At 40.4% G+C, this 26,202-nt stretch overlaps 1 protein-coding gene, 1 non-coding gene and 1 pseudogene across 2 annotated transcripts in view; all 3 read left to right on the forward strand.

The window, feature by feature from the left end:
• The window catches only part of KPNA6 (karyopherin subunit alpha 6), a 59,572-nt gene that overhangs the window by 15,598 nt on the left and 17,772 nt on the right, over positions 1–26,202 (forward strand). The window contains exons 2-3 of the mRNA XM_070384595.1: positions 24,675–24,808; positions 25,660–25,752. Coding sequence (XP_070240696.1) covers positions 24,675–24,808; positions 25,660–25,752 — 227 coding nt within the window. The remainder of the gene's footprint in view (positions 1–24,674; positions 24,809–25,659; positions 25,753–26,202) is intronic.
• LOC102285949 (large ribosomal subunit protein uL1 pseudogene) lies at positions 5,338–6,053 on the forward strand (annotated as a pseudogene).
• Positions 22,789–22,936, forward strand: LOC138985038 (small nucleolar RNA SNORA79). Its single transcript, XR_011462275.1, has one exon. It is a non-coding gene; the product is annotated as a small nucleolar RNA SNORA79 (small nucleolar RNA).

Below are 26,202 nucleotides of genomic sequence, written 5' to 3' on the forward strand. Positions count from 1 at the left end.
ATTGGAAGGACTGATGCTAAAGCTGAAACTCCAATACTTTGGCCACCTCATGCGAAGAGTTGACTCATTGGAAAAGGCTCTGATGCTGGGAGGGATTGGGGGCAGGAGGAGAAGGGGACGACAGGATGAGATGGCTGGATGGCATCACCGACTCAACGGACATGAGTTTGAGTGAACTCCGGGAGTTGGTGATGGACAGGGAGGCCTGATGTGCTGCGATTCATGGGATCGCAAAGAGTCGGACACGACTGAGCAACTGAACAGAACTGAACTAAGTGACACCCAAGGCTGCACACTTGTTAAATAGCAAACCAGAAATCAGATAGTCTGTTCCCAGTGTGCCTGCTGGTGGTCCATCCAGCACAGCTCCCTTCTCTCAGCCTAAGTATTTCTAAAACAAACCCTTGGAGATGGTCTGCCCATTCACATAATGTTGAATTTTTAAAATAGATTTCAAGCCCTACACCAGAACTGGGAGGATTAATTCAAATGGTTGTTTTTGTTTTTCCTTTAAAGTGGCAGATAGCCTTCAGATGACTACCTAACTACTTGCTAGTCCCTACAATTTTCTACTTCTGTTCGTATCTGTCTTGGTATCTTCTGACATTTGTATTCCCTATCTTGGCAAGAACTGGACCACATCTCATTGACGGATTTAGACAGGCAATGGTTAGGGTGGTAGAATCCAAGAAGGAACATTGACATTTCTTCCAAGAAATAACAAAGGAGTTCCCGGTGGCTAGTATGCTGTTAAAGTAGAATATATGTAATAGAGCTTTGACTTGAGTCAGAAAGATCTGGATTAGTGTCTCCCACTTATTATCTGAGGCCTTCTGCAAGTTGTGCCTCAATTTTCTCACCTCTAAAATGGGGGTTTTATATGAGCTTAGACTTAAAAGCTAAGCAAATTATTACTAACTCATTACCGATCAAATTTGAATTGTCCCTGGGAACATATCCTCTGTAGAGGGTATAACCCTCTGTAGAGGTTAGAGATGACTTTGGCATTTTGAAAGAGCTTTCAAAAGGGATATCTTGATTTATAGTCCAGATCTAATAGATAAAAACATTCCACTATGGTTAGAAGCTTTGGAAAACATTCTGGACTGGACTTGAAAAGAGTGCTTCATTCACATCAAGCAGTGAGGACACAGATATGTAATTTTCAGCAGGAGCATCATGCTCCTTGCCTGCCTTGGTGCCTGACAGAGGTGTCCTAGCAGGACATGGAAATAAGTAGCATGACACATGAAAGGAACTTATATACAGCAATAATTTGTTAGTTTAGTAGATTAGTTCTGTCACAAAAACTTTGAAGGCATGTTAGTGCTAAATTCGTTAGAAAGGACTTGTGTGAATCACAGGATTACCCTAACATGCTATTGCTATATATAATGCCTAAAAAGAATAGGTATGCATATGCAGAAGAATGAAGTTGGACTCCTGCCTTACACATGAAAATTAACTTAGTGGATCAAAGACTTAAATGTAAAGAGCTAAATCTATAAAACTTTTAAGAAAGCATAGGAGTAAATCTTTATGACTTTGGATTAACAGCATTTTCTTAGATATGACACTGAAAGCACAAGCTACCCCTCACTCCCCCCCAACCAAAAAAAAAGATAAATTAGACTTAGTGAAAATTTTAAACTTCTGTGCTTCAAAGGGCACAGTCATGGATAATAAGAATTATGTAAGTGCTCACTCATAATTGCTTTATTTTGGCTGACAGGTAGCTGACACAACAAAATGCAAGTCAGTTTTAATAATTAAATGATTCTTGGGTTCTGCTTATCTACATTCATCTTTTCTCATTTTCTATACAAATGTGTATATTCCTTTTCCAGATTTTGGGTTTGGTATTTTTATTTTGTTGAATTTATTGTAAAACTAAAATTTTTAAATGTTGAGTTTAATATTTGAGAGTATTCATGTGCTGTGTGCTGTGCTATAGATTCTTAATCTCAAAGATTTAATGATCTGGAAGTGAGAGGTGATGAGTTGTGACTAAAACAGGGTCCTTGATGGTTGTCAGTGGGAACCAATTTATGGTAACAGGTGTCACAGATAAACAAAGCTGGACACTAGTTAAAGTGGTAAGGACAGATTTTAAAAAGTAATATACTATTGCAATAGGGAAAATTATGAACTGATTTCAACGTTGATTTGTACAGAGTTAACTTTAAAAGAAAAAGAAAGGATGAAGGAACAAGGGTCGGAGTGAGAGAGAACTCCGTACGGTCAGGAAAATGAAAAATTACAAACTGCAAGGAAGGGGAGGTGGTTCACATGAAACCAGCCGGGCTTGCTGCTGGTACTTATTGAAAGTAGTCTCCTACCCTACCACCGAGCCTGGGAAACAGGAACCCTATTTTCAGATGCTAGCTAAAACAGTAAATTCATTCAGCAGCCTTGAGATTTTCCCAGGCAGGCACTTTTAAGTGTGGCTGGGGTCATCTAGCAATGTGACCTTGAGCTGTTAGAAACTATTAGTGTTTTTTATTCACATCTTTATAGGCCATGGTTGAGCCTCCTCGAAAAAGGGCTCAGAGGAGCCTGGATAGAGTTTAGTTAAGGACAGAATCTTTGGTACAGCTGTCATCTTAGAGGAATAGAAAGTTCATGAGTGACTCTAAGACCAGGTGAATGGTAATGGCATGAATTCTGAACCAGGGAAGCTAGGGAAAGTAACTGGTTTAAGGATACAGAAAGTGAGGTGGAGCTAGCCAGTTAGGCATTTGAAAGTACACTTGACAGATTGTGACACTAGAGACTTGGTACTTGGTGTAAAAGTGGACCTTGAAGCTAAGGGAGACCATTGGGAAAGGAGGCTGCTTCTGCTGAGAAGAGGACTAAAGGTAGATACACTGACGCTGAAGGGTTGGTGTTATGAAACCCGAGGAGGAGTGGCTAGAAAGGTAAGAGAAGGGCAGAGGGTGGTGCCCTCGGAACCACGGGTAGAGTTTCAAGAGGGCAAAGTGATCGTCAGTGGCAAAGTAGAAAGTCAAATACAATGAATTCTGACAAGGTTACTGGATGCGGCTGTCGAAAATGTCTTTTTCTGAGTCATTTGTGTCCTGAAGTCTTTTTTCTTTTAAGTTATTTTTCTTTTCTGTGCGCATGTGTGTGTGTCCTTACATCGGAGCGCTTCCATTCAGTGTTCATACCCATTCTGGAGGAAACTTATGGGTTCTGGATTTCTAGGAAGAAATCGTTTTAAAATCTGCTTTTAGAAGATCTGCTCCCCTCTAGTCCCAAGGAAGATTCCTTTGCTGTACCTTTCTTCCCTTACCTTATACTTGCTGGCAAACACGTGTTAAGCATCTGTTATGGCTAGACCATATATCTGGGACAGTGTAGGTGTTCAGTAAGTATTGAGTAGGTATTTAAACAGTGATTCATTCAGCAAATACTTGTATATAGCATAAATGCTGGAAATACAACAAAAGTTTTTGTAGAACTTACACAGCTTATGGAGGAGAACAGATACAGATTGTAAATAGTGTAATGAAGGAAATAAAACAGGTGTTCTGACAAAAATGGAGTCGCTTACTTTGTGGTGACAGGGGAAGGACCTAGCAATTCTAAGAGCTAGGGAAGAGAGTTGTGGGCTGAAAGAAAACAGGAAATGTGAGGACTGAGTCCAGAAACAGCTTGATAGTTTCCAAATACTGAGAGCCATTGTGACAGGAGTATTTGATGACTGAGGGTGAAAAATTGAATGAGATGAGATGAAGATATAGACAGGGCTTTATGTGAAGATTTTACATGGGAGCAGTGGTACAGTCTGGTTTTGTTTTGTGGTGGTGGGTTGGGGGTGAGTTGTTGTAGTTGCCAGGCAAGAGATGACTTTGGGAAGGGGTGCTGTGCTTAGTCACTCAGTTGTGTCCAACTCTTTGTGACCCCACGGACTGCAGCCCCACAGCCTCCTCTGTCCATGGGGTTTCTCCAAACAAGAATCCTGGGGTGGGTTGCCATGCCCTCCTCCAGAGGATCTTCCCAACCCAAGGATCGAACCCATCTCCTGCATTGCAGGTGGATTCTTTACTGTTTGAGTCACCAGGGAAGCCCATGAATACTAGAGTAGGTAGCCTGTCCCCTCTCCAGGGTATCTTCCCAACCCTGGAGCTGAACCGGGGTCAATCGGGGTCTTCTGCATTGCAGGCAGATTTTTTACCAGCTGAGCTACCAGGGAAGGGGTGAGAGAGATGTAAATACATTCAAGATACATTCAGGATTTGTCAGTAGATTTGATCAAAGAGATGTGAGAAGAGAAGGAATCAAGGATGATTTTGTTTTTTAACTTAGGGTTTGGATTAAGTAACTTGTAAATACTCTTGCTATTGACGACATGGGGGGAGTTAGAAATTGTTAGTTTCGGATACCAAAGTGAAGATTTTGATGTGTGTGTGTGTACAGTCACTAAGCCGTGTCCTATTCTTTGTGACTCCATGGACTGCAGCAGACCAGGCTTCCCTGTCCTTCGCTAGCTCCTGGAGCTTGCTCAGATTTGTGTTTGTTGAGTCAGTTATTCTAACCATCTCATCCTCGGCCACTCTGTTCTCCTTTTGCCTTCAGTCTTTCCCAGCACCAGGGTCTTTTTCAATGAGTCAGCTGTTCACATCAGGTGGCCAAAGTATTGAAGCTTCAGCATCAGTCTTTCAATGCATGTTCAGGGTGATTTCCTTTAGCATTGACTGGTTTGATCACCTTACAGTCCAAGGGACTCTCAAGAGACTTCTCCAGCACCACAATTTGAAAGCATCAGTAGGTAGTTGCAATGAAGACCCAGCACAGCCGTAAATAAATAAATAAAACTATTTTGAAAATTAAAAAAAAAAAAGGACAGAAATTTCCGTCCATGTGGAGTTTGTAGGTGACCTTGATAAAAGCAGTTTTTCTTTGGAGTAGAAGGAATGAAAGTCAGATTTGATGAGTTAGAAGAGTGAAATAGAGCTCACAGAGTCTACAGTATTGGCAGTGCCTTTTTTTTTCCTTTTAATATTTATTTGGCTGCGCTGGGTCTTAGTTGTGGCACGTAGGATCTTGTTCCTTGATCAGGGATCAGACCCAGGCCTCCTTCGTTGGGAGTGTGGAGTTTTAGCCAGTGGACCACCAGAAAAGCTCAGCAATGCCTATTTTTTAAAAATTGGTTATTTCATTATGTTGTTATATGTAAAATGTGTAATATTCAAGAAACGTTACATTAATTGTATGTGAATGGAGACTTAGGGTATGTAGATGACTTTCAAGAAGAGAGATCTAATTGCCATCAGATTTAGTACCATCTGGACAGCCTGCCATTAGATGCCTCCTATGTGATGTGGTATGCAGCATAAAATATCACCTGTAGCTCTTTTCCAGTTATCGCGGCGTAAGGAACTATGAGCAGCAAAGTCTCCCGCAACACCCTTTACGAGGCGGTGCGGGAAGTCCTGCACGGGAACCAGCGCAAGCGCAGAAAGTTTTTGGAGACGGTGGAGCTTCAGATCAGCCTGAAGAACTATGACCCTCAGAAGGACAAACGCTTCTCGGGCACCGTCAGGCTTAAGTCCACTCCCCGCCCCAAGTTCTCCGTGTGTGTCTTGGGGGACCAGCAGCATTGTGATGAGGCCAAGGCTGTGGATATCCCCCACATGGACATCGAGGCGCTGAAAAAACTCAACAAGAATAAGAAACTGGTCAAGAAGCTGGCCAAGAAATATGATGCCTTTTTGGCTTCAGAGTCTCTGATCAAGCAGATCCCCCGAATCCTGGGCCCAGGCCTGAACAAGGCTGGCAAGTTCCCTTCCTTGCTGACCCACAGTGGGAACATGGTGGCCAAAGTTGATGAAGTGAAGTCCACGATCAAGTTCCAGATGAAGAAGGTGCTGTGTCTGGTAGTGGCTGTTGGCCATGTGAAGATGACAGATGATGAGCTTGTGTACAACATCCACTTAGCTGTCAACTTCCTGGTGTCATTGCTCAAGAAAAATTGGCAGAACATCAGGGCCTTGTACATTAAGAGCACCATGGGCAAGCCCCAGCATCTGTACTAAGGCACAGCTTAATAAACTATACTAAACCATCAAAAAATATATATATATATCACCTGTATTTCTTGCTAAAAAGAAAAAAAAATATGTATATATTTTTTTAATTTTTATTTATTTTTGGCTGCACTGTCTTTGTCACTCATCTGGCTTTTCTCTAGTTTTCGGTGAACCGGGCTACGGTTGCGGTGAACTCTTTGTTACAGTAAGTGGACTTCTCATTGGGTGGCTTCTCTTGTTGTGGATTATGGGCTCTAGGTATGCCAACTTCAGTAGTTTCGGCTCACAGGCTCAGTAGTTGTGGTGCCAGCTCAGGTGCCAGGCTCAGTAGTTGTGGCGCCAGGCTTAAAGGCCCCCACAACATGTGGAATCTTCCTTGAGCAGGGGCTGAACCCATTTCCCCTGCATTGGCAGGCAGATTCCTAACCACTGGACCACTAAGAAAGTCCCCTCCCCCAAATATATTTGTAACTTAAATCTGTTCTAACCCCTAGACCTAACTTCCCTTTTGCAGGAAAAACAGGGCATAAGGTTACTGTGTCAACAAAGATCCGTCTAGTCAAGGCTATGGTTTTTCCAGTAGTCATGTATGGGTGTGAGAGTTGGACTATAAAGAAAGCTGAGCACAGAAGAATTGATGCTTTTGAACTGTGGTGTTAGAAAAGATTCTTGAGAGTCCCTTGGACTGCAAGGAGATCCAACCAGTCCCTCCTAAAGGAGATCAGTCCTGGGTGTTCATTGGAAGGACTGATGCTGAAGCTGAAACTCCAATCCTTTGGCCACCTGATGCTAAGAGCTGACTTATCGGAAAAGACCCTGATGCTGGGAAAGATTGAGGGCAGGAGGAGAAGGGGACGACAGAGGATGAGATGGTTGGATTTCATCACCGACTCAATGGACATACATGGGTTTGGGTAAACTCCAGGAGTTGGTGATGGATAGGGAGGCCCGGCGTGCTGCGGTTCATGGGATCGCAAAGAGTTGGACACAACTGAGCGACTGAAGTGAACTGAAGGGTATAAATTAATGACACAAAACTAGAATGTAGGGCATTCATTAAGACAACTAGTCTTTTCAGAGTCAGTATCACAAGTAAGCAAAAGGGTTGGGGGAAAGGAGGACAGGAACATTATAGATTAAAAGTGTCCAAATGTTGAAATAATGATGATGTAATTTTTAAAAAGTACCAAAATTTTGCCATCAACTTTGTAGGCATTCACTGTAGTTATCTGCTAAGTAGACCAGCAAGAAGACAGGCAAAATTTAAGCCAGTCTGTGTTTTCTTATGGCATCATTGGTAAGAAACGGGACCATGTAAGTTTTAGAACATCTTTAAAAAATGATTGTATTTATTAGTCTCTATCTATCACTTATGTTATCTTCCCACCCTTCCAATCCCAGCATCATGGTGGGTTTATACACTTTGGAGGATTTTTATTTCATTAATTCCAATGGTACAGGTGTTCACAAAGGGTCAGATGTACTTTAGATTTTATGGTTGATTGGATTTGTGGTTTAGGGAGAGAACTCACTGCAAAAGAAAAACCTATATTATGAAGTTGAGTTTCTAAAAGTCATATGGTGGGTTGAGGGGGAAAATCTTTCATGCAGATGTCTTTAGTACTAGTTCTTATGCACCTATTAGAGAATTGATTGCCAGTAACTTTGTTTTTTTTTTTTAAACAAGATAAAAATTTAATGGAAATGAGTCATTGGTCAGTAACTCTTAAAGTGAGTAAATAGATCAAGATGGATAGAACCTAGTCTAAGGTCAGGAGCCAAATCGAATCGAATTATGTGTCTTTTCAGAGAATTGAAACAAAGCAGTTCTTCAAGACTGGATGAAAAGAGAAGGCTATGAAATTAGAGTCTAGGTCCCAGTCCCAGCTTCACAGTTTAATAGCTAAATAGTCCTGTGCAAATCATAGCACCTCTGAACCTGGTCTCCTAGCTGTTAAGTGTATGTGCTCCAGTTGACTAATATTTCTCATTGGTTGTGGTAGAGTTCAATTAGATGTTGTAAATGGAAACATTTTTTGAAAAGAGAGGTATGATGCTGGGGTTTATTTGATTGTTTGATTGTCTGCAAATGAAGGGCTGTTTAACAGCTAATTTCACCCCAGCTCTTATTGAAATTAAATTTTGTTTGTCTGGTACAAAATTGAATGTCCCCCAAGAAATAATTTTTTTTTAACCCAAAATTGAATGTGAGTACAGTCCCTGCTGTCCTGTTATAACCGTCCTGTTAAAAATCATTAACTCCTTGGGAATTCCCTGGCAATCCAGTGGTTAGGATTTGGCGCTCTGACTGCCGTGGCTGAGGGTTCAGTTCCTGGCTGAGGAACTAAGATCCTGCAAGCTGTGCAGCACAGCCAGTGCATATTTGATAGAGAATTCATAGTGAGAAGTAAATGAGGCACCTAAGCTGAGAAAGCTGTTTGAGTCTGGGAGGAGTCAGGTCTCTTACATTCTTGAAAGAACAGGCACTAAGTTTAGCTCATTCTCTATGCCTGAGACAGTACAGTGATATCTTATCAGAAACTTGCCCTCTGCAAAGAGAAGTGCTCACTCAGTTTAACACCAGGACAAGAGAAGTCACTTTATTTATTTAGGCCATACCTAGAGACTTGTGGGATGGGGGAGCCTGGTGGGCTGCCGTCTATGGGGTCGCACAGAGTCGGACACAACTGAAGCGACTTAGCAGCAGTAGCAACAGCAGAGACTTGTGGGATCTTAGTTCCCTGACCAGGAATTGAACCTGCCCTCTTGGCAGTGAAAGCATGGAATCCTAACCACTGGACCACCAGGAAATGCCCCCAAGAAATAATTTTTTTCCAACCCTAAGAAATAATTTTAAAAGGCTGAATGATTGCTTCATAGTGTTAAATACAGACCATGAGTGTAAGACATAGATTGGGAAAATCCTAGACCCAGTGGCTGCCCAGGATGTGAGTGTAGCAGTGTCATTCCTGTTCCATACACAGGACTGTTGGCTATATGTATTATGTCTTTTTCTGAGAAAATATGCATAATTTTAAAATTTTATGAATCTTAAAAATTTTAAACATACCATTGATTAAATGGAGTACTGCAATAATCTGGCTACTCCCTTAGTGTGTGACCTTAGACTCAGGTTATTTCTGTATCAATGAGGGCCTGTATTAATTTGCTAAGACTAAATAACAAAACAGACTGGATGGCTTAAACAACAAAAATTTATCCTCTCATAGTTCTAGAGGCTAGAAGTCCAAGATCAAGATGTTAGCAGGATTGGCTAACTCTGAGACCTCTCTTCCTGGTTTCCAAATAGCTGTTTTCATGTTCACATGGTGTTCTCCTGCTATGTACATCTGTATCTTAATCTTCTCTTATAAAGGCACTGGTCATATTGAATTAGGGCCTTACTCCAGTATCCTCATTTTTTAAAAAGCTATCTCCAAGTACAGTCACATTTTGAGGTATTAGGATAGACTTCAAAATATGAATTGGTGGAGGATGAGATATAATTCAGGCCATAACAGAGTCCACACTTATTTTGTATTATTCTTGCTAGTTCCTTGGTTCTAAGAGCTTAGGAAACGCATGGCAACAGTAGCAGTTATTTCCTAGAAACAAGAGGTGCAAGCAATTTCAGGGACCTATTCAGAGAGTTCTTCAACTAAGAAAACTCAAAGTCTGCCTAAGACAGTCAGATGTTTGAAAAGGTATGTTTGTATTGTGGATTTCTTGGTCCAGGCTTAGCAAGTAAGGGAGTGCTTGATGAAAAAGCCCCTTTGCCTGCTAGTCCCTGAATGAGAGTCCCAGCATTCCTTTGGTTGCTGCTTCCAGATGTGCTTCTGCAAATGTTCCTCCTTCCAATCTAACCTCCCCTGTTTGGCTTCTCCAATGAAGTCATAAGCAAATATTTGTGATAGTTTCTTGTCACCATGGTGACTAAAGCACAGCCTAGTTCTCCTTCCAGCTTCACTGTCAGCTCTGCTTGAAGGAAGAGACAGCCCTCTGGGGGCTGTCTAGGAGAGCCCAGGCTCAGAGTTATGAAAAACCATATGTCAGGTATTGGGGAACAGCAGTCCATAGTGGTGCCTTTAGGAATTTGTCCTGTGCCTATTAGTCTCCAGGCATAGGGGTGATCAGGGACCCCAAAAGGAGGCCACTGCATTCCCCTAGAACTTTTTTTTTTAACAGTAAATCGACCTGGGCTTTGCTAAGTGGGTGTAGAAACTTGTACATCATACAACCTCTACTGCTGCTGTGGTTTGCCTAGCTGCTCTCCAGAATGAACAGAGGCACCTTTTCTGAAGCTTCATTTCCTTAGTATCTCTAACTCAACTGCTTCCATTTTGATTTCTCTTTCATGCAGATTCTCTTAATAGACTACTTCCCCCCTCAAATTTATGTACTTTCTTACTGCACTTGAATCCTCAAGGTGGTCTCCTGCTTGAAAAACCAGCCCTAATCTTACCTTTGGGAGATTTCTTTTTAAGCTCTCATTATGATCACCCCAAAACACTCCCCAAAAAAGGTGATATTAGAGTTAATTGTCCCTTTCTGTGTGCCTCTAAAATTTATTTTTCATCCCTTTTGTAATACTTAGTAACTGTTTCAGACTAGAAATTTAAAGGATAAGAAATGACTATAAAGGGTAGACCAAGTTAATAAGGCTTCCTCTGCTCATATTTCTACATAATCAGCTTCACTTTTATCAGTTTTTTAAATAGTGATGTTGTTTTTAAAATGTCAATATTGAGTAAGATATGATAAAGTCACTGAGGCCACAGGAGGAAACACAAATGAGGCTTGGCAGGAGGAAGTTTATTATGGGTCCGCCGGCTGTGGGAGGTGAGTTACCACTTGCCACACAGGGTCACAGAGGAAAACACCAGGGTGGTCAGGGGGCAGAAGGGGCACGAGCAAGCAAAAGGTTTAGGCCAGATCCTTATTGCAGTTTCAGAGGGAAAGTGAAGGCAGGGTCAAATAAGCAGTTTAGTATTGGCTAATTTGAATAAATCTGGAGGGCTTTGGGCTATAAGAGTAGTCTCTAGTTACCCACTACTTTTGGGGCCCTAGGATGAAGCAGAGGAATATTGCCTCCTGGGTATACAGGCAAGATAAAGGAAATGTGACTCTGGGTTGGTTCCTTTACAAAGGCATGCTCTTAGACATGTTGTTATCTGTAGGAATTAGCTAGCCATGGGAGTGTAGATCTCTCCTGGGTTTGTAGGTTCCCAAATGGCAAAACATCAGGAACTCAGAAAATAAGAAAATATAATCGGCCCTGTGATGAATGAATACAAGTAGACAAATACAAAATCTTACACACACACACAAAAAAGCAATTAAGATTCTATATTAATTTAATTGGAGGACATATGCTGCTATTTATAAATTTTGTGGTAAAATATGACACCAGAGGACTTCCCTGGTGGCTCAGACGGTAAAGCGTCTGTCTACAATGCCGGAGACCTGGGTTCCATCCCTGGGTTGGGAAGATTCCCTGGAGAAGGAAATGGCAATCCACTCCAGTACTATTGCCTGGAAAATCCCATGGACAGAGGAGCCTGGTAGGCTACAGTCCGTGGGGTCGCAAAGAGTTGGACATGACTGAGCAACTTCACTTCACCCTTCATGACACAATTCACCACTTTAATCATTATTAAGCAGCATCAGTTGCATCTACAATGTTGCGCAACCATCACCACTATCCATTTCCAAGCTTTTCATCACTACAGACAGAAACTTTGTTCCATTAAGCAATAATTTCTCATTTCTCCCTTCCACTTGTACCTGATAATCTCTAATCTACTTTGTTAATCTCTAATCTACTTCAAAATCTAAATCAAATCCCTTATGATTATACAGTGGAAGTGAGAAATAGATTTAAGGGCCTAGATCTGATAGATAGAGTTCCTGATGAACTAGGGAATGAGGTTCGTGACATTGTTCAGGAAACAGGGATCAAGACCATCCCCATGGAAAAGAAATGCAAAAAAGCAAAATGGCTGTCTGGGGAGGCCTTACAAATAGCTGTGAAAAGAAGAGAAGCGAAAAGCAAAGGAGAAAAGGAAAGATATACCCATTTGAATGCAGAGTTCCAAAGAATAGCAAGAAGAGATAAGAAAGCCTTCCTCAGTGATCAGTGCAAAGAAATAGAGGAAAACAACAGAATGGGAAAGACTAGAGATCTCTTCAAGAAAATCAGAGATACCAAGGGAACATTTCATGCAAAGATGGGCTCGATAAAGGACAGAAATGGTATGGACCTAACAGAAGCAGAAGATATTAAGAAGAGATGGCAAGAATACACAGAAGAACTATACAAAAAGATCTTCACGACCAAGATAATCATGATGGTGGGATCACTCACCTAGAGCCAGACATCCTGGAATGTGAAGTCAAGTGGGCCTTAGAAAGCATCACTATGAACAAAGCTAGTGGAGGTGATGGAATTCCAGTGGAGCTATTTCAAATCCTGAAAGATGATGCTGTGAAAGTGCTGCACTCAATATGCCAGCAAATTTGGAAAACTCAGCAGTGGCCACAGGACTGGAAAAGGGCAGTTTTCATTTCAATCCCAAAGAAAGGCAATGCCAAAGAATGCTCAACCTACCCCACAATTGCACTCATCTCACACGCTAATAAAGTAATGCTCAAAGTTCTCCAAGCCAGGCTTCAGCAATATGTGAACCGTGAACTTCCTGATGTTCAAGCTGGTTTTAGAAAAGGCAGAGGAACCAGAGATCAAATTGCCAACATCTGCTGGATCATGGAAAAAGCAAGAGAGTTCCAGAAAAACATCTATTTCTGCTTTATTGACTATGCCAAAGCCTTTGACTGTGTGGATCACAATAAACTGTGGAAAATTCTTCAAGAGATGGGAATACCAGACCACCTGATCTGCCTCTTGAGAAATTTGTATGGAGATCAGGAAGCAACAGTTAGAACTGGACATGGAACAACAGACTGGTTCCAAATAGGAAAAGGAGTACATCAAGGCTCTATATTGTCACCCTGCTTATTTAATTTATATGCAGAGTACATCATGAGAAACGCTGGGCTGGAAGAAGCACAAGCTGGAATCAGGATTGCCGGGAGAAATATCAATAACCTCAGATAGGCAGATGACACCACCCTTATGGCAGAAAGTGAAGAGGAACTAAAAAGCCTCTTGATGAAAGTGAAAGTGAAAAAAAAATTTTTTTTTAAAGAAAGTGAAAGTGGAGAGTGAAAAGGTTGGCTTAAAGCTCAACATTCAGAAAACGAAGATCATGGCATCCGGTCCCATCACTTCATGGGAAATAGATGGGGAAACAGTGGAAACAGTGTCAGACTTTATTTTTTTGGGCTCCAAAATCACTGCAGATGGTGACTGCAGGTTATTGATATTTCTGTCGGCAATCTTGATTCCAGTTTGTGCTTTATCCATCCTGGCATTTTGCATGATGTACTCTGCAGATGGTGACTGCAGCCATGAAATTAAAAGACGCTTACTGCTTGGAAGAAAAGTTATGACCAACCCAGATAGCATATTGAAAAGCAGAGACATTACTTTGCCAACAAAAGTCCATCTAGTCAAGGAATTGGTTTTTCCAGTGGTCATGTATGGCTGTGAGTGTTGGACTGTGAAGAAAGCTGAGTGCCGAAGAATTGATGCTTTTGAACTGTGGTGTTGGAGAAGACTCTTGAGAGTCCTTTGGACTGCAAGGAGATCCAACCAGTCCATTCTGAAGGAGATCAGCCCTGGGATTTCTTTGGAAGGAATGATGCTAAAGCTGAAACTCTGGGAGGGATTAGGGGCAGGGGACGGCAGAGGATGAGATGGCTGGATGGCACCACTGACTCGATGGACGTGAGTCTGGGTGAACTCCAGGAGTTGGTGATGGACAGGGAGGCCTGGCGTGCTGTGATTCGTGGGGTCGAAAAGAGTCGGACACGACTGAGCGCCTGAACTGAACTGAACTGAACTTAATCTACTTTTTGTCTCGATAAGTTTCCAGGTACCTCATGTAAGTGAAATCATGTAATCTTTATCCTTTTCTTTATCCTTTATCCTGGCTTGTTTTACTTAACATACTATCTTTAGGGTTCTTCAGTGTTGTTGTTGTTCAGTTGCTAAATTGTGTCCGACTCTTTGCAACCTCATGGACTACAGCACGCCAAGCTTCTCTGTACTTCACTATCTCCCAGAGTTTGCTCAGATTCATGTCCATTGAGTCCGTAATGCTATCTAACCATCTCATCCACTGCTGCTGTCTTCTCCTTTTGCCTTCAATCTTTCCCAGCATCAGAGTCTTTTCCAGTGAATAGGCTCTTCTCATCAGGTGGCCAAAGTATTGGAGCATCAGTCCTTCCAATGAATATTCAGGGTTGATTTATTTTAGGAGTGACTGCTTTGATCTCCTTGCAGTCCAGGGGTCTTTCAATAGTCTTCTCTCACACCACAATTTGAAGGCATTAGTTCTTTGGCACTCAGCCTTCTTTATGGCCCAACTCTCACATCCATATATGACTACTGGAAAAAACCATAGCTTTGACTGGATGGACCTTTGTTGGCAAAATGATGTCTTTGGTTTTTTACACACTGTCTAGGTTTGTCATAGCTTTCCTTCTAAGGAGCAAGCATATTTTAATTTTATAGCTGCAGTCACCATCCAAAATGATTTTGGAGCCCAAGAATGTAGCATGTGTCAAATCTTCATTCCTTTTTATGGATGAATAATATCCCATCGTATGTATATGCCACGTTTTGTTTATCAATTCATTTTTAATGTCTTTTAAAAAATATTTTTATTTATTATTTTCTTTTTGGCTGCACCATGTTAGTTGAATATGCATGGGATCATGTGGGATCTCCTTCCCTGACCAGGGATCAAACCCAGGTCCCCTGCATTGAAAGCATCAAGTCTTAGCCATTAGACCACCAGGAAGTCCCATTTGCCTATTTTTACTTTTTATCCTTTTTTTTTTTTAATTTTTCATTTATTTTTGGCTGCTCTGGGTCTTCATTGCTACACAGGGGCTTTCTCTAGTTGCAGAGAGAGGGGGCTGCTCTCTTCTTGGTGGTATGGTTTTCTTGTTGCAGTGACCTCTCTTGTGGAGTGCGGTTAGAGGGCTTCAGTAGTTATGATAGGTGGGCTCAGTAGTTGTGGAGCATGGGTTTAGTTGCCCCATGACATGTGGTATCTTCCCGGACCAGGAATTGAACCAGTGTCTCCTGAATTGGGAGGCAGATTCCTAACCACTGGGCCAGCAGGGAAGCCCCCATTTGCCTATTTTTAAATTGAGTTGTCTTTGCTGTTGAGTTGTAGACATTTTTTTTTTTGACATTTTTTATATATTCTGAATATTAAAACCCTTATCAGATAGATTTGAAAGTTATTTCTCCTGTAAGTTGTCTTTTTACTTCCTTGTTAATGTCTTTTTTTTTTTTTTTTTTTGCTTGTGCTTTTGATGTCATAGCTAAGAATCCATTGCAAAATCCAAGATCATAAAATTTACCCATGTTCTATTGTAAGAGTTTTATGGTCTGTGTATATTTAGGTTGTTGATCCATTTTAAGTTTTGTCTTCTGTATGGTATAAGCTAAGGATCTGACTCCATTCTTTTGTATATGAACATTTAGTTGTCCCAGCACCAGTTGAAGAGACTATTCTTACTCCATTGAATGGACTTAATACCCTTGTCAAAAATCAATTGGCTGGGGAAATTCCCTGGTGGTCCTGTGGCTAAGATTCCCTGCTCCCAATGCAGGGGGCCTGGGTTTGATTCTGGTCAGGGAACTGGATCCCACATGCCTCAGCTAACACCAGCACAGTCAAATAAGTAAATAAAAATATTTTTAAAAATCAGTTTACTGGCCACGGATGTATGAGTTTATTTGTGGACTCTCAATTCTGTTCTCTTGATTATAGAATTCTCTCTCAATTCTGTTCTTTTGTTTATCCTTACACCAGCATCGCACTGTTTTGATTATTGTAACTTTGTAGTAAATTATGAAATCAGGAAGTGTGAGTCTTTCAACTTATTTAAGAGTCTGTTGTTTGGTTTCCACATATTTATGGATCTTCCAGTTTTCTTTTACTGTTATTTCTAGTTTCTTTCCATGTGGTTAAAGAAGATAATTTGTCTAATATCAATCCTTTAGAATCTACCGAGACTCTGTGCCTTAATACAGTTGATTCTGGAGAATATTCCATGCATTCATACTTGGCAATACTTGCTCTTGCTGGGTGGGACTGTTCTATGTGTCTTTTAGATCTAACTGAGTTATAATGTAAAAGTCCTATTTCCTTGTTGATCTTCTGTCTAGGTTCTATTCATTATTGAAAGTGACGATTAAAGTCTCTAAATGTTATTGTAGAACTGTTTTCCCTTTACTTTGACTGTTGTAACAGGTTTTTACTTAAAAATTTTTGTCTGATATTTAGTATAGGCATCCCAGCTCTCTTTTGCTTACCATTTGCATGAATGTCTTTTTTCACCCGTTTACGTTCAACTTCTTTGTGTTTTCAGATATACAGTAAGTCTCTGCAGACAGCATGTAGTAGTAGATCATGGTTATTGTTTTTTTTAATCTGCTGCCCATCTCTGCCTTTCGACCAAAGAGTTTAATCTATATAAATTCCTCTGTTCATGGAATCTCCAGGCAGGAATACTAGAGTGGGTACATTCCCTTCTCCAGGGGATCTTCCCGACCCAGGGATCAAACCCATATCTCCTGGGTCTCCTGCATTGCAGGCAGATTCTTTACCATCTGAGCCACCAGGGGCCACTAAGTATAATATAATTACTTGGAAGTTCACTGGCAGTCTAGTGGTTCAGTTCAGTTCAGTTGCTCTGTCATGTCCGACTCTTTGCGACCCCATGGACTGCAGCACGCCAGGCCTCCCTGTCCATCACCAACTCCTAGAGTTTACTCAAACTCATGTCCATTGAGTCAGTGATGCCATCCAACCATCTGATCCTCTGTCGTCCCCTTCTCCCACCTTCAGTCTTTGCCAGCATCCAGGTCTTTTCAGATGAGTCAGTTCTTCGCATCAGGTGGCCAAAGTATTGGAGTTTCAGCTTCAGCATCGGTCCTTCCAATGAATATTCAGGACTGATTTCCTTTAGGATGGAGTGGTTGGATCTCCTTGCAATCCAAGGGACTCTCAAGAATCTTCTCCAACACCCGAGTTCAAAACTATCAATTCTTCAGTGCTCAGCTTTCTTCACAGTCTAACTCTCACTCCATACATGACTACTGGAAAAACCATAACCTTGATTAGATGGACCTTTGTTGGCAAAGTAATGTCTCTGCTTTTTAATAGGCTGTCTAGGTTGGTCATAGCTTTTCTTCCCAGGAGCAAGTGTCTTTTAATTTCATGGCTGCAATCACCATCTGCAGTGATTTTGGAGCCCCAAAAAATAAAGTCTCCCACTGTTTGCACTGTTTCCCCATCTATTTGCCATGAAGTGATGGGACCAGATGCCATGATCTTCGTTTTTGAATGTTGAGCTTTAAGCCGACTTTTTCACTCTCCTCTTTCACTTTCTTCAAGAGACTCTTTAGTTCTTCTTCACTTTCTGACATAAGGGTGGTGTCATCTGCATATCTGAGGTTATTGATATTTCTCCCGGCAATCTTGATTCCAGCTTGTGCTTCTTCCAGCCCAGCGTTTCTCATGATGTACTCTACATATAAGTTAAATAAGCAGGGTGACAGTATACAGCCTTGATGTACTCCTTTTCCTATTTGGAACCAGTCTGTTGTTCTATGTCCAGTTCTAACTGTTGATTCCTCACCTGCATACAGATTTCTCAAGAGGCAGATCAGGTGGTCTGGTATTCCCATCTCTTGAAGAATTTTCCACAGTTTATTGTGATCCACACAGTCAAAGGCTTTGGCATAGTCAATAAAGCAGAAATAGATGTTCTTCTGAGACTCTCTTGCTTTTCCATGATCTAACAGATGTTGGTAATTTGATCTCTGGTTCTTCTGCCTTTTCTGAAACCAGGTTGAACATCAGGAAGTTCATGGTTCACATATTGCTGAAGCCTGGCTTGGAGAATTTTGAGCATTACTTTACTAGCATGTGAGATGAGTGCAATTGTGTGGTAGTTTGAGCATTCTTTGGCATTGCCTTTCTTTGGGTTGGAATGAAAACTGCCCTTTTCCAGACCTGTGGCCACTGCTGAGTTTTCCAAATTTGCTGGCATATTGAGTGCAGCACTTTCACAGCATCATCTTTCAGGATTTGAAATAGCTCCACTGGAATTGCATCACCTCTGCTAGCTTTGTTTGTAGTGATGCTTTCCAACGCCCACTTGACTTCACATTCCAGGATGTCTGGCTCTAGGTGAGTGATCACACCATCGTGATTATCTGGGTCGTGAAGATCTTTTTTGTATAGTTCTTTTGTGTATTCTTGCCATCTCTTCTTAATATCTTCTGCTTCTGTTAGGTCCATACCATTTCTGTCCTTTATCGAGCCCATCTTTGCATGAAATGTTCCCTTGGTATCTCTAATTTTCTTGAGGAGATCTCTAGTCTTTCCCTTTCTATTGTTTTCCTTTATTTCTTTCCACTGATCACTGAGGAAGGCTTTCTTATCTCTCCTTGCTGTTCTTTGGAACTCTGCATTCAAATGGGTATATCTTTCCTTTTCTCCTTTGCTTTTCACTTCTCTTCTTTTCACACCTATTTGTAAGGCCTCCCCAGACAGCCATTTTGCTTTTTTGCATTTCTTTTTCTTGGGGATGGTCTTAATCCCTGTCTCCTGTACAATGTCACAAACCTCCATCCATAGTTCATAAGGCACTCTGTCTATCAGATCTAGTCCCTTAAATCTATTTCTCACTTCCACTGTATAATCATAAGGGATTTGGTTTAGGTCATACCTGAATGGTCTAATGGGTTTTCCCTACTTTCTTCAATTTAAGTCTGAATTTGGTAATAAGTCCCATGGTTAAGACCCTGCATTTCCACTATTGGGGGCCCACATTTGATTCCTGGTCAGGGAACTAAGATCCTGCAAGCCACTTGGCATTACCCAAAAAGAAAGTATAATGTAATTATTGATAAGAAAAGACTTCTGCCATTTTGTTCTTTTTTCTTTCTTTCTTATACCTTTTTGTCCCTCTCTTCCTCCCCTTTTGTGTTTAATTTGTTTATTGTAGTGAATTGTTTTCATTCACTTCTCATTTCCTTTGTGTATATTTTTATTTTGTGTGTGTATGTATGTATATATATATATAGAGAGAGAGAGATTGTGGGCTTTACATTTAACATCCCAAATTTATCACAATGTAGTTTGAATTGATACCAACTTAACTTCAATAGCATACAGAGCAAAGTTTTGTTCATTATTTTATGCATTTGTCTTCTTTTTAATAATTTCCATGTTTTTAGTGAGTCTTCCTTGCCGCGCGCAGGCTTTCTCTGTGGCGAGCAGGGGCCTCTCTTGCTGAGGAGCACAGGCTCTGGGCACACAGTAGTTGCAGCTCTCGGACTCAGTAGTTGTGATGCACAGGTTTAGTTGCTCCACAGCATGTGGAATCCTCCTGGACCAGGGATCAAACCCACGTCCTCTGTATTGGCAGGGGGATCCCCATCTATTCTACCACCAGAGAAGTCCTACGTTTTCTTTTAAATCATATACAAAATAAAAAGTGGCATTACAAACCAAAAATCCTAGAAAACTGGCTTTTATATTTCCCCATGTAGTTACCTTCGCTGGCTTCAAGTTACTGTGTAATGTCCTTTCATTCAACTTGAAGGACTCCCTTCAGCATTTCTTATAGAGCGGGTCTGGTGGTAACAGATTCCCTCAGCTTTTGCCTGAGAGTATCTTGGTTTCTCCTTTGTTTTTGAAGTGCGGTTTTGTCAGATACAGAATTCTTTGAACGTTTTTCTTTAGCGCTTTCAATATCTATACATTTAAAGATCTCAGTGCCTTTTTGATGAAAAACTGGCTTGTATGTGATGAGTCACTTCTTCCTTGCTGCTTTCAAGATTTTCCTTTTATATTTGGCTCTCAATAGTTTGATTATGTTTCTAGATGTAGACCTGAATTTTCCTCCTTGAAATTGAGTATCTTTCTGTGTACATTGATGTCTTTTTTTTTTTTTGCCATTATTTCTATAAAATTCTTTTCCCCTTTATCTCCCATTTCTTTGACTCCCATAATGCATATTTTGTGATTTGATTGTTGGAGTTTCATGGATCCCTAGGCTCTCTATTCACTTTTCTCTATTCACCTTTCTGCTCAGACTGCATAATTTCAATTTTCCTATCTTCAAGCGTGCTACTTCTGTCTGTTGCCTGCTCAAATGTGCTGTTGAACCCTTCTAGTGAATTCTTCATTTCAGCTATTATATTTTTCAACTCCAGAATTTCTTTTTGGTTCCTTTTCTTTTTTTTTTTTTTGGTTACTTTTCTATTTGTTGAATTACCTTTTGGCATCATTTTCTCTCTACTTGAAGAACTTTAGACTTTCTTTAGTGCAGGTCTTAGAGCTTCCCTGATAACTAAGTGGGTAAAGAATCCACCTGCAGTGGAGGAGATAAAAGAGAAGTGGGTTTGATCCCTGGGTCAGGAAGATCCCCTGGAGGAGGAAATGGCAACCCACTCCAGTTTTCCTGCCTGAAAAATCTCATGGACAGAGGAGCCTGGTGGGCTACAGTCCATGGGGTGGCAAAGAATCATACAGGTCATATGTGACTGAGCACAGTGGCTACAACGCAGGTCTGCTAGAGACAGTCTCAGCTTTTGCTTGTCTGAAAAAGTCTAAAGTACAATTAATGATGTTATTTCATTATCCTTTTAAATTTTATTTTTTGCTGAAGTATAGTTAATTTTCAGTGTTTTAGATTCAAGTGTACAGAGGAATAATTCAGTTATATGTATGTGTGTGTGTGTGTGTGTGTGTGTATTCTTTCTCAGATTTTTTTTTTTTTTTTTGGCTGCACCATGTAGCATGTGGGATCTTAGCTCCCCAGTCAGAAACTGAACCCATGTCCCCTGCAGGGGAAGTACAGAGTCCCAAACACTGGACCACCAGGGAAGTCCCTCAGATTCTTTTCCATTATAGGTTACATTATAGGTTTTACAGGATATTGAGTGGAGTTCCCTGTGTTACACGGTAGTTCCTTGTTGTTTACATACCTTATATATGGTAGTGTATATGTGTTAATCCCAGACTCCTAATTCTTCTCTCCCTCACCTTGTGCTGGTATTATTTGGAATTTTTGTAGCTTCAGACATGACTAAGCAACTGAGCATGCACATCCTTGTGAATTATAGGACCTTCTCTCATATTATCCTTCTTTGGTATTGTTATCAAAAGAATGTCCTTTTTCCAGAAGGAAGTATGTGTAAGAGTGAAACAACTTATTTAAAAAATTGGTAAAACTCGAGAATTCCCTGGTGGTCCAGTGGTTAGGACTCTGAGCTCTCATTGCCAAGGGCCTGGATTTGATTCTTGGTTAGGGAACTTAAATCCTAGAAGCTGCATATTGCAGCCAAAGAAAAAAAAAAAAAACTTTTTAAAATCTCATTTGTAAAACCATTTAGACCTGGCATTTTTCTTTGTGGAAATATTCTTTAGTGCTGATTCGGTATATTTAATGGTAATAAGGCTAGGTTAGATATTCTGAGTCACTTTTAGCAAGTTATACTATTCTAGAAATTTGTCTTTTCAAGCAAGTTAGCTAGCATAAAGTTGTTCATATTCCCTTTTTTTATCTTTTCAGTTACCTGTAGTTATGTTCTTTTTTCATTTCTAAAATGTGTGCCCTCTTTTGTTCCTGAGAGATCTAACCAGAGATTTGACTATTTTCAGTCTTTTGAAAGATCCGAGTTTCACCCTTGATTCTCTCTACTGTATGATTTCTCTCTCCTTTCTACTTTTTTTCCCCTAACCTGTGTACCAAAGTCATTAATGTTCAGACTTTATATTAACTTCCTAAGGCTTATATCCAATTAATTAAATTTCAGACAAATGAAACACTGGCATGTAAAGGGCAAGCCTTAAAACTCTCAGAAGACATCACAGGGTATCTTTCTGACCTTGGGAGCATTAAAGGATTTATTAAACAAGACACACAGAAAGAGCTAGGTATTAAAGCAAAACTTCCATTATAGTTAAGAACTTGTTAAAGAACTCCATAAAGTGAAAATTGAAAAAAAGTGAAAAGAGACTAGAAGATATTTGTAATACAAATAATCAACAAATAGTTAATAACTAGAATATCTTAAGAACTATAAATCAATAAGAAAAGGACAAGTAATTCAATGGAAAAATATTTGACATACCATAAACAGACATTTTTCACAGAAAGGGAAACATGGCTAATTAAAATAAAATCTAATAACCCTATTAGTAATGCAAATCTTTATCCTAATGAAGTACATTATATTCAGTAGATTGGCAAAAGTGACTGTTCTGAGTAATAGGATGAGTATCAATGAGAGCTCTTGTATTGCTAAGCTAATATGAATTGGCATCACTTTGGAAGGCAACATGGTACTTAGCTGATGAAGTAAGACTTGATGGTAACACGTGAAACTGTTAAAACTCCTATAAGAAGACACAGGAAAAAAAGACCTTAGTCTTGGCAGTGATTTTTTTTGGAGGGGGGAGGGTGATAAAACACCAAAGCACAAGCAGCAAAAGCAGAGATAAACAAGTAGGACCCATAAACTAGAAAGCTTAAAGTAGAAAACTTAAAAGCTTCTGCACAGCACCCCTCCCCCCCCAAAAATAAAAAGGTCAGCATTTGATGGCTGTTTCTCTCACTGCTTGGAGCCTTAAGTAGTGGGATTTTAGCCTATCATATGTCTAAGCTGACTTACCTTCACTCAGGGCATCATGGGAATTGGGTGACTGTCTGTCAGTGCCTTCTGATTTTTGCAGAGTCAAACAATTAAAAAGAGAGAAATGGTCAACAAAATGAAAAGGCAACCTGTGGAAAAAATATTTCCTAACTACATATCTGACAAGGGATTAATATCCAAAATATATAAGGGACTCGGTGATGCCATACATCCATCTCCAAATCAACCACCACCGAACCAATGGACATGAGTTTGAGCAAACTCCAGGAAATAGTGAAGGACAGGGAAGTCTGGTGTGCTGCAGTCCATGGAGTCACAAAGAGTCAGACACGACTGAGAAACGCCACAGCAACAACAATATAAGGGGCTCATACAACTCAGTAGCAAACAAACACAAATATTGCAAGTGAAATTGGGCAAAGGATCTGAATACACATTTTTCCAAAGCAAACATATAAATGGCCAACAGGTTCATGAAAAAGATGCTTAACATCACTAATCACTGGGGAAATGCAAATGATGATGTGTTTATACAATGAAATAATATAACATAGGAAAAATTAATGAAATAAGGCTTCATGCAAAAACATGGGTAAATCTTAGAAATCCAATGGAGGGGGGATAATTCTCAGTAGACTGAACATAGTATGATGCAGTATTTAGGGGCGTACATATATGTGATTCATAAAAATGAAAGCAAAGATAATGACAATTCATAATAGCAGTTTTCTTTTGGCTGGAGTTGGGATGGAGGAGCCCGGGACAGGGGGAGACCTTACTACTAGATTCAGGTATATTAATCTAGTTCTTGGATTTAGTGGTGAGTTGACAGGTGCTCATTGTATTATTTTGTTTGGTAACTTAACATGTTTCATCTTTTTTGTATGTAGCAAATGTTACAGAATAAAATTTTAAATTTCTTTTAAAAAATAGAGGAGCGGCCATATGAGTTACTTAAAAATATATATATGCATGGTATTCCACTGAATTGGGTACACTGTATTTCACCTTGTAGGTTAAATATATTTGCATTTATTCAGCAAGTCATGTAACTTTTCTCTCGTCATGGAAGTGATCGTGGCTTGTCAACATTTACCATATGCCTAGTGCTGTTCTAAGTAGTTGTTATTGTTCAATCACTAAGTTGTGTCCAAATCTTTTGTGTGGCCCCATGGACTGTAGACCACTAGGCTCCTCTGTCTGTGGGATTTCCCATGCAAGAATACTGAAATGGGTTGCCATTTCCTTCTCGGTCTAAGTAGTACTTCACATGTGTTAAGCTGTACAGTCCTTCTAACAACTCTGTGTTTTAAAAGATAGGCTCCTGAGGCACAGAGTTTAAAGCAACTTACTGAAGGTTGCACAGCTAACAAGAAGAAGCGTCAGTATTGGGACTTCCCTGGTGGTCTAGTGACCAAAGACTTCATGCTCCCGGGCGGGGGGCCCGGGTTCTATCCCTGATCAGGTACCTAGATCCCACATGCTGCAGCTAAGACCTGGGACAGCTGAGTAAATAAACAAATTTAAAAAGGGAAGAGCTGGTATTTGAATCCGTACAATCTGCCTCCAGGGCCTACACCTTTTAACTACTAAGCTTGTATCAATTGCTATAACGGCACTTATTTAATAAACTTGTTAAGGAAACTGTGTTGTTGATGTGGGGGTGGTAATAGAGATCTCAGGGGCAGTTATTGAGATTATCAGGCTTCACTGGGAAGCTGTGAGTCCTCCTTAGTAGGGGAGGGTGGGTGGAGAGAGAAGCCAGTGAGCAGAAAATGCTGTCCTTTTAAGAGCCTTTGCCAGTGTGTTTGTGTCTTCCCTTCTTCCAGAGACCATGGCGAGCCCAGGGAAAGACAATTATCGAATGAAGAGTTACAAGAACAATGCCCTAAACCCTGAGGAAATGAGGCGAAGAAGAGAGGAAGAGGGCATTCAGCTCCGGAAGCAGAAACGGGAGCAACAAGTGAGTTAACCTGAGTGTTCTCAAATGTGCTCTTTAGAGAGGTGGTTCAGCCACCATGGTTGGCCTCCACCTCACATTCTCACTTTCCCCTTGGGAAAGTAGCTTAGCTCTGTGGGCCACTCACCCAGTTTGATTTGTTGTGAAGAAATGTTGGAAGCTTTGAGAAAGAACTGTCCCTTATTCCTCTTCCATAATTTCGTACACCTTGTTATCATTTTAATTGTCTTCAATATAACTTTCCAGCGCTAACCCCTTGTTTTTACTCAGTAGTCACTGTTAGGTCTGGCTTTCAAGGCCCAGTCTCAAGCCTGGCCTTTTAAGAAGTTTGTCAACCATTCTGGGCTGCCTTCTATTTCCTGAGTCCATTCTTTGTAAGTCTCTCTAGAACTGAGACTATTAATGCTTCATCATCTGCACTCTGCCACACATCACCACCAAATTGGTTCCTTGCCCAGGTCTGGATGCTAACCTGCTTTTGCCCACCCTTATTTCTCTTCTTTGAAGCCTTTTATATATGTGTGTCCTTATACATGTGTGTGTGTGTTTATATATATATATATATATAGGATATATATAGGGTGTGTGTATACATATATAATATATATATATCTGTGCCCTTTTATACAAAGGGCACAGAAATTTTAAAAGATTTGCTTATAAAAATGTTCTCCAAAAATATAAACAATAGATGTAACATAGAAAGTAAAGCCCTTGAATATCTTTCCATATCAGTAGATAAAGTTTGGCATTTTCTCATACACTAGCATTTCCTTGACAGTCATGCCGTAATTTAACATCAGGTTGTTCTTTGTTCCTTGTTTCTATACACCATTTCTTCTCTTTCCTTTCAGCTTTTTAAACGGAGAAATGTGGAGCTGATCAATGAAGAAGCCGCCATGTTTGATAGTCTTCTCATGGACTCCTATGTGAGCTCTACCACTGGGGTAAGACCCTTGCATGTGCTTCAGGCAAGCTTGAGAACTACTTGCTTCTACAGAACAGAAATGGAGCAGTTCATATCATCTAGTAGCTTTACCAGCAATCATGCTGATCTCTTTATTCCATGGGCCCTTTTGTATTAGGCTAGTGCGAACGTAATTACTGTTTCAGACCATGAATTTTAAATCATTCTAACTAGACTCAAACACATCTTTATTAATCAAAACAGGAACCATTATAATCAATTTGTTTTTGCCCACAAGAAATAAGTTTTTTTTTCCTGTAGCATAAAAATCTGCGCTTCAGGATTCAACAGACTCTTAGAAAGCATTTTCTGCCTCCTGCTGGTTGTGGAAGCGTTTTCCCTAGAAAAAGAGATGCTTGAAGAAGTGGCAGTTGGTGAGAGGTCAGGTGAATGTGGCAGGTGAGACAAAACTTTGTAGCCCAGCTCGTTC

The sequence above is a fragment of the Bos mutus genome, chromosome 2 (assembly GCF_027580195.1).
Source record: "Bos mutus isolate GX-2022 chromosome 2, NWIPB_WYAK_1.1, whole genome shotgun sequence".
Taxonomy (NCBI): domain Eukaryota; kingdom Metazoa; phylum Chordata; class Mammalia; order Artiodactyla; family Bovidae; genus Bos; species Bos mutus.